Source organism: Lissotriton vulgaris, chromosome 12, assembly GCF_964263255.1.
Source record: "Lissotriton vulgaris chromosome 12, aLisVul1.2, whole genome shotgun sequence".
Lineage (NCBI taxonomy): Eukaryota > Metazoa > Chordata > Amphibia > Caudata > Salamandridae > Lissotriton > Lissotriton vulgaris.
Genome location: NC_141700.1, coordinates 796,406,815 through 796,419,279, shown reverse-complemented (window position 1 = coordinate 796,419,279; position 12,465 = coordinate 796,406,815). Strand labels below are relative to the sequence as shown.

The 12,465-nt window shown below is 51.0% G+C and overlaps 1 protein-coding gene across 1 annotated transcript in view; it reads left to right on the top strand.

Annotated features, from left to right (window-relative positions):
- Window positions 1-12,465, top strand: part of KIF1C (kinesin family member 1C) — a 912,154-nt gene that overhangs the window by 567,880 nt on the left and 331,809 nt on the right. Inside the window, exon 12 of the mRNA XM_086946204.1 lies at window positions 2,860-3,005. Within this exon, the coding sequence (XP_086802330.1) occupies window positions 2,860-3,005 (146 nt within the window). The remainder of the gene's footprint in view (window positions 1-2,859; window positions 3,006-12,465) is intronic.

Sequence of the window (12,465 nt, the reverse complement as noted above, 5' to 3'; positions counted from 1 at the left end):
CTTTTGGGGACCCGGTCCAAGCCCATCACAGGGGCTCCTGTGAATAGGACAATTGCCTGCTGCCATCGCCCTGCACCAGGTGACCCTAATTTCCTTACCAACCATCCTACCCCCTACCTCCCAAGATACTTTCCCTTGGCATTGAAAGCCTTTCTTCCTTCAATCAAGGGAAAGCTGGTTCAAGTGTTCACCGCCATGTGGTACTGCAACAAACCGGGTGGGGCGGGGTTATTGACCCTTTGTCAAGTGGCCCTGCATCCCTGGGCATGGCTGGAACAGCAGGGCATATCCCTGGTGGTTCAACACCTGGCAGGTTCTCTGAACGCCAGGGCGGACAAACTCAGCCTTTGATGCCTAGCGGATCAGAAATAGCGTCTCCATCTGGAGTTGGCGCAAGGTGTCTTTCAGCATTGGGGAGAGCCTTGGTTAAATCTATTCCCCTCCCCTGAGAACGCTCAATGTCAGCAGTTTTGTGAATGCTGGAGTATCCAAGGGGCTGTCGCTCAGAGACTCTTTTTGTCTTGAGTAAAGCTCAGGCCTCCTATACGCCTTTCCACCAATATTACTCCTGTCCATAGTGCTCAAGAAGATCAGGAGCAACTAGGCCCAGTCATTATCGTGGCTCTGCACTGGGCCCGGGGAGTCTGGTATCCAGAGCTTCTCCAACTGAGCATCGATCCTCCGATTAGGCTGCCCCTTTCGGAGGCTCTTGCTTGGAGATTGAGCAGTGGCAGTTGATAGCACTCGACCTTCCTCCCGAAGTCTGTAATGTTATTTTGGCAGCCAGGCATCCCTCTTCCCTGACCATGTATGCCTGCCAGTGGCACATATTTGTAAAATATTGTACAGAAAGGCCAATTGATCCTGTTTCTGCTTTCCTTTCTCACGTTTTGCTTTTTATTTTGACCTTTGTCCAGCAGGGCTCTGCACTGGGTACTCGAAAGGGTACTTTTTGGTCCTGTCTGCCTTCCTGAGGCTGCTGGACCAACCCTCATTATTCAAATCTCCCATTGTAAATAGATTCCTTAAAGGACTTGTACATATGTTCCCACTTTCTCCTTTCATTATGCCTCAGTGGGACCTTAATTTAGTTCTTACCTTTCTAATGTGCACTCCATTTGAACCTCTACACAGTTGCCCCTGTGGCTACTTACTATCAAAATAGCCTTTTTAGTCGTGATTACATCTGCCAGGAGGGTGAGTGAATTGGAGACTCTGAAATCTAAGCCTCCTTACCTGACCATCTTCCCTGATAAGTTGGTGCTTCGCACTAGGGCCTCTTTATAACTGAAAGTGGTAACATTCCATGCGGGATAGTTTGTCCCTTTGCCCACTTTCTACTTTCCTCCGCACCTCTCTAAAGAAGAGAAGCGACTCCCGTGTCTAGACCCAAAAAGAGCATTGTTGTTCTACCTTGACCACACTAAAGAATTTTGGGTGAACAAAGAAAAGGCCGTGCGGTAAAGAAGACCCTGTCAGATCCCTTCGATCTTCTACTGCCGGTCTTATGCAGGTTCCCAGGACTAAGGTCTCTTGGGGAGACAGGTCCTTTATAGTGACCACTACCAAACTATGGAACAGTCTTCCAAGCCACATCAAAACCTGTACTTCCCTTCTTTCTTTCCGCAAACAGATAAAGACCCGTTTGTTCAAACAATAACTATTCATGAACAAGATAACCTGGCTGCACAATCAATAACTACTCATGGATAAGTATAGTGGACACTCAGCGCCAAGACACCCTCGGGTATTTGTGCGCTCAACAAATTTCCCCCAAAAAAATAAAGAGGACTATCTTGCGATGGGCCGTCGTCTGCATCAAAATTTGCTACGCTCTGGCCAGTAGGCAGCTTCCTGAAGGCTTAAGGGCTCACTTCACCAGAACTGGGAAGCTCAAGGGTAAGGAATCTGCGGCTAGATGATTTCTTTACCAGATAAGGCATTATAGAAGGTATGTAACTTATCCTTTGCAACTTCTTCTATTAAGAGAGAGCTGATATCCTGTACTTTCTTGGGCACCACTGTATGTTATTTAAATGTATTCTACAACACACATGTAATTTATCTGAACACTTGGAGATTGATTGCCAACTATTATATCATTATTATATTTGTACAACTGCTTCTTTGGGGGGAAAGGGGGGGTACCCCAATGGAGTGAAAAATGTACATTTTCAATTGACATTCCTTATGATAAAGCATACGTAATGTAAGTTTTTCACAACTTGAAAGTACACCTTAAATCTCAGCAACATTCTACTCTTTGATTTCTACTTTGACGGCCAGGTTGGAAAATGGGGGTAAAACAACCATAGCTTGACACCTTAAAAACAAACTCCACCATCAGACTGCAAAGATATACACTTAACTCAAACAGCAAATAAGTAAAGTATCTTCTGCTCAGTAATGGTGACCTTAAATGAGGAAGGTATACAGGTGCTACCTTTTTGTGCTTGGTGGACGGATTTTAATGAAGCAGGATAGATATGGTGCTACTTGAAAAATATATTTGACGATTCTGTCATGTTCTAAGTCAGACTGTCTAGTATCCGCAAGGCAGCCGAGCCCGCATTGTGATTAGATAATGATGCAAAATATTTATTTTATTACGTATTTTCTTATAATTTTGCAAACAACTATCCTTTCTGTGACTGATGTTTTTTCATTGATAATGGAATGAATCGATAAAATAATTTAAACTATAGCATGATTCACTTTGCCATTGCTTTCTAATTTAAGGCATAACTTTCATATGACCGCAGATCTCCTACATCAACTCACTTTTATATGCTTACCCTTCTGAATGAATTATCTTAGTTTGCACATGCTTTGTGGTCATGAGATGTTCATTTGTTTCAGATATGCTGACAGAGCCAAACAGATTAAATGCAATGCCATTATCAATGAAGACCCCAACGCCCGACTGATCAGGGAGTTGAAGGAGGAGGTAGCGCGGCTTCGAGACTTGCTGTTTAGTCAGGGACTCTCAACTGTGGCGTTTACAGGTAAGCACCATAACTCTGATGGATAAGGTGAAAGTTGGGGAGTGATGCTTAAGGGGATGCCTGTCCTATTTCTCAATTTCAAGTGACTGGATTATCTTAAAAAACAAATCCATGCTACCTCACGATTTTTGTTTCCAAATGGTTGCACTAAGAAGCCAGTGAGTAACAAGATAAATGTCTTTAGTCGGAGTATGTGTTTCTGAATCAAGTCAACTGTAATGCCAGTTAGTACCACTTGGTGAAGAGTGGTTATTGAAGAGACTTGTTTTTTCATAAATGTATATCTGCTGTTTGATATATCACCTATTTGTACACATTTTTAAGTAAACTAAATTGTTGTATTGGTTCTACCAGAGCCGAGCACCAGAATGCCATACTAATGGCAGTTGTATGTTACAAAACTGTTAGGGGACAAAAAATAAAACACTTTTACTTATATAATAAATTGCTCTGTGTTGGGATATGTGGAATGTGGGGGTAGAAGGCGGGGACACGTAGGTTTTCCTTGCGTGGGACTCGGGAGCGGGGATGACGGCAGTTGCTGCCGGTCGCGGATGTGTGACGGATGGAAATAAAGGAGCACTTACCTCAACCTCGAGTGTGCCTCCTTTCACTGGCAACGGTCTCCTTTCAGTCTGTATTGTCCTAGTACTTGGACAGTTAATAGGAAGATCAGACCGCACACATCCGTGAAACAGGGGGAGTTCTTCACATTGTGATGGGGTCTCCTTTAAACCATTCTCCATCTCGATGAATGTTCTAAATGCTCCTTTTCTGCTGATATGCTCAAATAGGTCTATGAATGAGAGTAATGATGTCACCCTGAAGCGAAGTGTATCTTTTTCCGAGGCCACGGACTTCCCCGCCGGTCAGTGAGGCATCTTCACTTTCTTCAACATTGAGCCAGTGAGCCTGAAATAGGTCCAATATTGTACATCTCTATCCTGAATTTCACAGAATTTGGAGATACCTCCTGCACAACCAGAGACCAGGTCAGCTACATGGTGACTGTGCATCCACTGTTTGAAACTATTAGTTCCACCTAACTCCACTACAAAGCGGATGGAAGGGAGACCACATCAATGGATGGTGAGATCTCAAAACGACACAAAAAAACCCGATGAGTCAAGAGACATGGGAAAGCACTCATAGGAACTCATAGAACTGTTGCAGGATACAACAGCTATAAAGAACAGGCCCAGAAAACAGTTATCCTCAATTTGTGACACAGGCTGCCATTGGTCTCTACCAGTCTTCTGGCCTTCTGGATCTGTTGGAGATTTCCTGATAGGCTACGTTTGTTGGTGCTGCGGTATAGTCACGAAAGCATCCATTATTCTGTTTAAGCAGCGTATGTTGATCATCCCTGACCTCGCCCTGCATGTTCACAGCTTGAGCTTTCATTGCAATGAAAAATCAGCTGCGTAGTGATTGACCAATTTTTGCATTTGTGAAAGATTCAACGACTGGCCTCCTCCCTGGCTATTTTGTTATGTGACTCTGCTTCCCAGCCAAAGGCAAGACTAGCTTATCTGAAAGAGACACGTTAGTGATAGATTCCTTACCTTAGAATATCCCCAGGTGTCAGACTGGATCCGGAAAATTTTGCGTAGCAATACCCCTGCGCGCCGGCAGGCGTCGTCCGTGTCAGTCGTCGGCGTCATTAGCGCCGAAATGACGTCGTCGGAGTACATAGACACCGCCCATGCGCGCTGACGTCAGTTGTTCTTTTATCCGCGCCAGCTAGCTCAGATCCGGAGAAGCTCTACCCCTTAGTCTTTTTTGACTAAACTTTTTGATCATTTCTCTACTCCAGTCTTCGACTCCTGCGGTGCCGGTAGGGATGCTCGTGTTTAAACCCTGTTCCAGGTGCGACCGACTGATGTCGGTTACCGACTCCCATCGCCGGTGCCTCAAGTGTTTAGGCCTCGACCACGACGACTGCACCTGCTCCGACTGCCGGGCCCTGACATCTGAAGCTAGGAGGGAGCGGTTCCGCAAGCGACTGGTACTCCGGTAGTCGGCCCCGTGCCGCTCCAGGTCCCGGTCCCACAGGAGGTCGAGGGACGGGTCGCGGTGTCTGAGCCCTCGCAGCTCCGGGAGTGGACATCGGTCGTCAAGATCCAAGTCCTCAGGTAAGAGGCATGAGAAGTCGGAGAGACGTCATCGTTCCTCCGATCCACCCCGACGCTCGTGCGATGCGGCCGGGGGTTCGGGTGACACCACCCACGCGGCTCCAACGGAGTCGCGGACGTCGCCGCCTGCCCCACACCTTCGGGTCCCTGGGCATGACGAGACACCTGAGGAGGTCGAGCAGTACCTCAAGACCATGAAGTCTCTCCCTCAGCCGGGTTCCGTGGCGCCTCCGGGCCCAACGGCCACGGCTGGAGGGCCTAGCGGGGTCGGGTGCTTCGGCCCCGGAGCCGCCGGCGACTTCGGTCCCGGCGCCGCAGGCCCTCCCTGGATCCGCTTCCGTATCCGGGTCGTCGCTGGTCGACCTCACGACCTCACCGGCACAGCGGGTGCCGCCCCCGGCGCCTGCTTTGGGCGCTGTCCCTAATCCTGCCCTCGGTCCGGTTCCGGCGCCGGAGCAGCGCCGCTGGGCGCCTCTACCGACGGCCTTTGGAGATTTCTATTTCCATGAACTGGCCCCTTCCGCTGACCCTGAATTACAGGAGATGGGTGACGAGGGTGATTGGGAGGGGTCTGAGGACCCTCTGGCACGGGAGTGCCAGTCTCAACAGGACTGGACATATGAACTTGGGGAGGCCAGTGGAATTGACACTTTGCCAGACACTGGATTTGTCTCCCCTCCAACCGTGGCTACGGAGGAGGGGGCTGCTTATAGTGTAGTGTTGACGAGGGCAGCCAAGGCCCTAAACCTTGAGCTCCCTGTCGCGGCCGTGAGGACTAACCTCCTCACTGAGGTCCATAAACCGCAGGCAAGCTCCAGTGAGCCTCTACTGCCGTTTAATGAGGCCTTGTGTGACATTCTTCTGGGCACTTGGTCCGCCTGTGGATAGGAACGTGGCCAGACGCTACTGCCCGGCCCCGGGCGACCCAAGCTTTTTGTCCACCCATCCCACTCGTGAGAGCCTGGTCATCCAGGCCTCCACTTCCCAGACCGCATTCCTGACGGCCCCGACCGATCGGGAATCCAAGAGGTACGAACAGTTCGGGAAGAAGTTGTTGTTGTCCCTGAGTTTGGGACTGCGGTCAGTTAATACTGCATGCCTCTTGGGCCGCTACACCCACACCCTGTGGGACATGGTCGCGGAAGTGCTGCCACAATGTCCGGAGGAGGCCCAGGCAAAACTCGCCCAAGCCCTTTCGGAGGGCCGAGATGCAGCACGGTATTCCATCCGGTGTGGGCTGGATACAACGGACTCACTGGGCAGGGCGATGGCAACGACGGCCTGGTTGAGGTCCGCCAACTTTTCGGCCGATGTCCAGGCTACTCTTCTGGATATGCCATTCGATGGCCGTCACCTATTTTGCGACAAGGCAGACCATGCGCTTGAGCGTTTTAAGGACTCCAGGCCAACAGCCAAGTCCTTGGGCCTCACGGCCCCATGCCTGCAAACAGGTGCCTTTCGCTCCTTTCGTGGCCAAGGAAGGGGCGCCCCCACACGTACCGCAAGCCACGCGCCGCAGAACGTTCAACAGCGCGGTGGCGGCCGTGGAAACCGCCGTAGCGGCGGTCGGGGACCACGGCAAAGCCAGTCCACACCTTCCCCCGCAGCACCTGCCTCAAAACCCTCCTAGTCCGTGCTTTCAGGCCCATGTAACGCCAGTGGGGGGCAGGGTTCGCCATCACCTCTTCCACTGGTGCACTGTCACATCGGACAGGTGGATGCTGCAAATCGTCCGAAGGGGCTACTCCCTCCCCTTCGAGGCGACCCCTCCAGCCATGCCACCGCAATTTCACCGCGTGTCGGGGGGATCACTTGCAACTTCTGCAAGAGGAAGTCACGGCCGTCTTGGCCAAGGGGGCCATTGAGCGCGTTCCTGGGACGGAAGTAGGGTGTGGTTGTTACTCCCACTACTTTCTGGTACCCAAGAAGGGCAAAGGGGGCCTACGCCCTATCTTGGACCTATGGAACGTCAACGGCTTCCTCCGACAGGAGAAGTTCAAGATGCTGACTCTGGTCTTAGCTGACCTGGACCCCGGAGACTGGATGGTTGCGTTGGACTTGCAGGACGCTTATTTTCACATCCCCGTCCTGCCGGCCCACCGGCGTTACCTTCGGTTCACGGTAGGCCACGAGCACTTTCAATTTACAGTGCTCCCCTTTGGCCTTACCAGCGCCCCACGGGTGTTCACAAAAGTGATGGCCGTAGTCGCAACCCATCTGTGCAGGTTAGGGGTGTCAGTCTACCCCTACCTCGACGACTGGTTGTTGAAGGCGGGCTCGCTCCAGACAGTAGTCAGCCACCTCCAGACTACGGCCGATCTCCTGCACCTGCTGGGGTTCTCCATCAATGTGCCGAAGTCGCACCTGTGTCCCTCCAGAAGCTCCTCTTCATCGGAGCGGTTCTGGACTCAGCGCAGTTTCGGGTTTATCCTCCCGAACAGCGGGTTCGGGATATTCAGGCTATGATTCCGATCTTTCAGCCTTTATCCCGAGTCTCGTCAGGTTTACGCTGCGGCTTCTGGGGCTGATGGCCTCCTGCATCCTTCTGGTGCATGGCGCCCGGTGGCGGATGCGGGCTCTGCAGTGGGACCTGAAGTTTCAGTGGGCCCAGCATCAGGGCAACTTGTCCGACCATGTCTTGATCTCAGAGGGCACTGCCAGACAGTTGCAGTGGTGGCTCACGGACCGCGATTGGGTCAGTGGCAGATCCCTCTCCCTACCCCACCTGGAGCACGTAGTTGTGACGGACGCGTTCCTCCTGGGCTGGGGGGGCCACATTGGAGAGGCGGAGATCAGAGGCCTCTGGTCTCCGGCGGAGTCCCAGCTCCACATCAACCTTCTGGAGCTGCGGGCGATCCGTCTTGCATTGAAGGCATTCCTCCCCTCTGTCCGGGGGAGTGTAGTGCAGGTGTTCACGGACAACACCTCCGCCATGTGGTACTGCAACAAACAGGGCGGGGTGAGGTCGTGGACCCTATGCCAGGAGGCTCTGCGCATCTGGCAGTGGCTGGAACATCAGGGCGTGACCCTGGTGGTTCAACACCTGGCAGGGTCTCTGAACGCCAGGGCGGACGTGCATGATGGATCACAAATGGCCTCTGAACTCGGACGTGGCGCAAGGCCTCTTTCAACAGTGGGGAGAGCCTTGGTTAGATCTTTTCGCCACAGAAGAGAACGCGCAATGTCATCAGTTCTGCACGTTGGAGTTTCCAAGGCGGCACTTGCTCGGAGACGCTTTTCGTCGCGAGTGGAGTTGCGGTCTATTATACGCCTTTCCGCCTATACCACTTCTGCCCAGAGGGCTGAAGAAGATCAAGCGCGATCGGGCCCAGGTTATCCTTGTGGCTCCGGACTGGGCACGAAGATACTGGTATCCCGAGCTACTCAGCATGTCAGTCGATCTCCCGATTCGTCTGCCTCTTCGGGAGGACCTTCTGTCGCAGCAGTAGGGAACGGTCCTCCACCCGAACCTGTCCAGTCTCCACCTACGAGCTTGGAGATTGAGCGGCGACAGTTGAGGCCATTTGACTTGCCTCCTGAAGTCTGTAATGTCATTCTGGCAGCCAGGCTCCCCTCCACGAAGTCGGTATACGCCTGCAGGTGGAACAGATTTGTGACCTGGTGCACAGCAAAGGCTGTGGATCCACTCTCTGCACCCCTTTCTGAGGTTTTCCTCTTCCTTCTTCCTCTTGCCCAGCAGGGCTCTGCTCTGGGCACTATCAAGGGCTCCCTTTCTGCCCTTTCCGCCTTCTTAAGGCTACCTGATCAGCCTTCCTTGTTCAAGTCCCCGATTGTAAATAGGTTTTTGAAGGGCATCACACACATGTTTCCTTCTGTTCCATTCGTGATGCCCCAGTGAGACTTGAAACTTGTGCTTACCTACCTTATGTGTGCTCCCTTCGAGCCACTCTATAACTGTCCTCTCCGTCTTCTTACCTTGAAGACTGCTTTCCTGGTTGCCATCACCTCTGCTTTCTTCTACACCTCCTTTCCTCTCTGTTCATCCGGACAAGGTTGTGTTGCGGAAAAGACCCTCTTTCCTGCCCAAGGTTGTCACGGCCTTCCACATCGGGCAGTCCATTACCTTGCCCACCTTCTTTCCGCCTCCGCATCCCTCAAAAGAGGAAGAGAGGCTCCACCGTTTGGACCCAAAACGTGCGCTCTCTTACTATATGGATCGCACACGCCAGGTCCGGGTGGATGACCAACTCTTTGTTGGTTACGTGGGTGCTAAGAAGGGAAAGGCGGTGCACAAGCGGACCATCTCGCGGTGGATCATCTTGTGTATCCAGGCGTGTTACTCCTTGGCTAAGAAGGAACCCCCTGTTGGGCTGAGGGCACATTCCACTCGGGCCATGGCGACTACCACTGCCTTGGGCCGAGGAGTGCCCTTGCAAGACATTTGCCAGGCAGCTACGTGGGCCTCGCTGGACACGTTTGCAAGACACTATTGCCTGGACAACCAAGTCCGGAAGGATGGCTTCTTTGGCCGTTCCGTCCTCCAGGACTTCCTGGTGTGATTATTGGTTCGCAGACCCACCACCGGGGTTGGTATTGCTGGGGTATCTATTCTAAGGTAAGGAATCTATCACTAACGTGTCCCTTTCAGATGCACAAGTTACTACTTGTGTATTGATATATCTGTAAGAGACACTAGTTAGTGATAGATTCCTTACCGACCCACCCATCCTCCCCGTTCTGCGAACCGATATTTGGGTTATGGTCATCCCCTTTCAGGGCCTTAGTTTCATGACACCAGTGTTGGATCTATCATGGCTCTGCGTATCTGGCACGGAAAAGCTGTGTATTAGAACTGACGTCAGCGCGCATGGGCGGCGTCTATATACTCCGACGTCATTCCGGCGCTGCCGACGACGGACGCGGAGCCGCGGACGACGCCTGCCGGCGCGCAGGGGTATTGCTACGCAAAATTTTCCGGATCCAGTCTGACGCCTGGGGATATTCTAAGGTAAGGAATCTATCACTAACTAATGTCTCTTACAGATATATCGTTACACAAGTAGTAACTTGTGCGACTAGCTTACTAATACATCATGAGTCTCACATCTCGTACAAGCCTCTGCTCTTGAGCTCACAGTTTTCATAGCATGTGGAAGTAAGGTAAGCATGTGGCTCTCCCGTGTATAGTCTACAATGGTTGATGAATTTGGAGTTGTGGTAGACAGCCGGCATGAGCTGTGTGTATGGAAATTCCCCACCCCCACTCCCTCCAAACAACTGACAATTTGAGGACAGGTTCTCTTTCTGCATGCACTGCCTACAAGTGGCAGTCTTCCTTGTACAAGCTAGAACTCCCATCTTGCACCGTTCATGCACTCTGCCTCGGGCCAGTCCAACATTAAGTAAGCATCCAAACTATTGCTCTCCAGCCTATCTCTAGGAAAAGTACAAATTGCTGCACAGCTGACTTGTGGCGATTAACACGCGACTTTCCTCCAATTTATGGAACCAGGTGGTGAAGAGCAACACACGACCTGTCCCCTTGCAGACACTGCCTCACATAGAGCTCTACACTGGATATTGTATTTCCCCCCCTTTTTAGGGCTCGGGCCTACGTCACACTGAGTAGCAGTTTAGGCGGAGCCCAAGAGTCCTTGTGTGAGGGTCTCCGAAAAGCTACCTACCAAATTCCTGGCTGCTCGTGATTTTTCATCCTTTTTTTGCCAGCTGCATGGCAATTGGGCTTCGCATTCGTATGTTTTTACGAGAGCACGCAATAGCCCACAGGCGTTAGAGTTGCTCCGCCTAGTGCATATTCCGTGCGGACACACGCAGCAGAAGGGCATATTTCTTCAAAACCAGCTGTCAGAGCCCGCGGTAATTGAAGACAGATGCTGGGCGCACATGCACCATTCTTTGCCGTCTGCTCTACGAAGCTTCTGAACTCTATTTTGGCTTCCTGGAGATGTGTTTGTTCAACACTTCTTACACAGATGTAGGGGGTCGTGAGCTCAGCGCTATACAGGCGCTTAAAGGGGGCGTGCATGTGTTGCACGAGTGTGCAGGAACCGGAGTTCGCAAACTGCATGCAGTTGCACTAGTGCCGGTGCATAATGTGGTCCTTTAGGCGCTGAGTGTCCTCCACCTGTACGACTTCAATTTACGTATCTGCTTGCAAGAGAGATGTGCTTTACACGACGTGCTTATCTGCCATTTTACTCCCTCCTTATAGGAGGCTTTATGTGACTCTTGTTCTGTATCAGCTATCCACGCGTACACTGAAATACATCTCTTGGGCGGGTTATTTCTATAGCGCCTGAGCGTCCACAGCCACTTCAAGGCACTGAAATGGAAGACGCCTTGCGGAAGAGGTGATTGCAGGCGCTTGCCCCAGGTGTGTATTTACCGACGAGAACGTGTCTGGCATATTCCATAAGTGGGTGTGCATATACAAAAGACAAACTGCATTAATAGAGCATAGGGCTAGACTACCTGAAGAAAACATCTTTCCGAAAGAATCAAGTCTCTTTGATTCTCTATTCAGAGGACCAGAAGGGCAATAGTAATGGCATCAACAAATGGAAATAATAGAGCGCACTCCACTAGAGGAAAGGCTGCTACTATAGCAATGCTTAAAAATGTTCCTGTGCATGAAATTTGTAAGGCAGCTACGTGGCGGTCGGTTCACACCTTTGCCCGCCATTACTGCCTTGATTCTGATACTCAGGCGGATGCCCAAGTTGGTCAGGCATCCCTGAGAAATTTGTTTGGGTAATACATATAGTAGTATGATGTCTAGAGGATCTGGTATTCGTCCGCAGGGTATGGGATGGGCTTGCTACTCTATTCAGTGCTTTTGACTATTGATGAGTATCCCCTGGAAGAGAAGGATTAGTTACTTACCTGTAATCCTAGTTCTCTTCCAGGGGTATACTCATCAAAGTCATAAGCACACCCACCCTCCTCCCCGGACGAATACCAGAACTGGCTGTTTTTCATATTACCCATGCTGGGATCACACTGTTTTTACGCCGTCCAAAAGAACTGACCTAACTGTCACCTGTGGTGCATGATGGGAGCCTGGAGGCTCATAGAGGTCTTAAAGGCACGGCGCCAGTTTTTTTTCCTATTGTTACAATGCAGCCTATCTAGGCTAAAGCCGCCTCTATGATCCTGCCTGTTTTACCTTTGATAATAAATGTTGTGCGTTTCAAAGACAACAAAGGCAGTGTTTGCTTCTTTGCATTTTCAGATAATGTATTTTATGTCTTTATTTAACAAATGTAAAGATTTTACAGGCATTTGGGGGCAGTCTTTTGAGCCTAGTGTGGTTATATTGGGCTGCATATGTATATGCATTATAT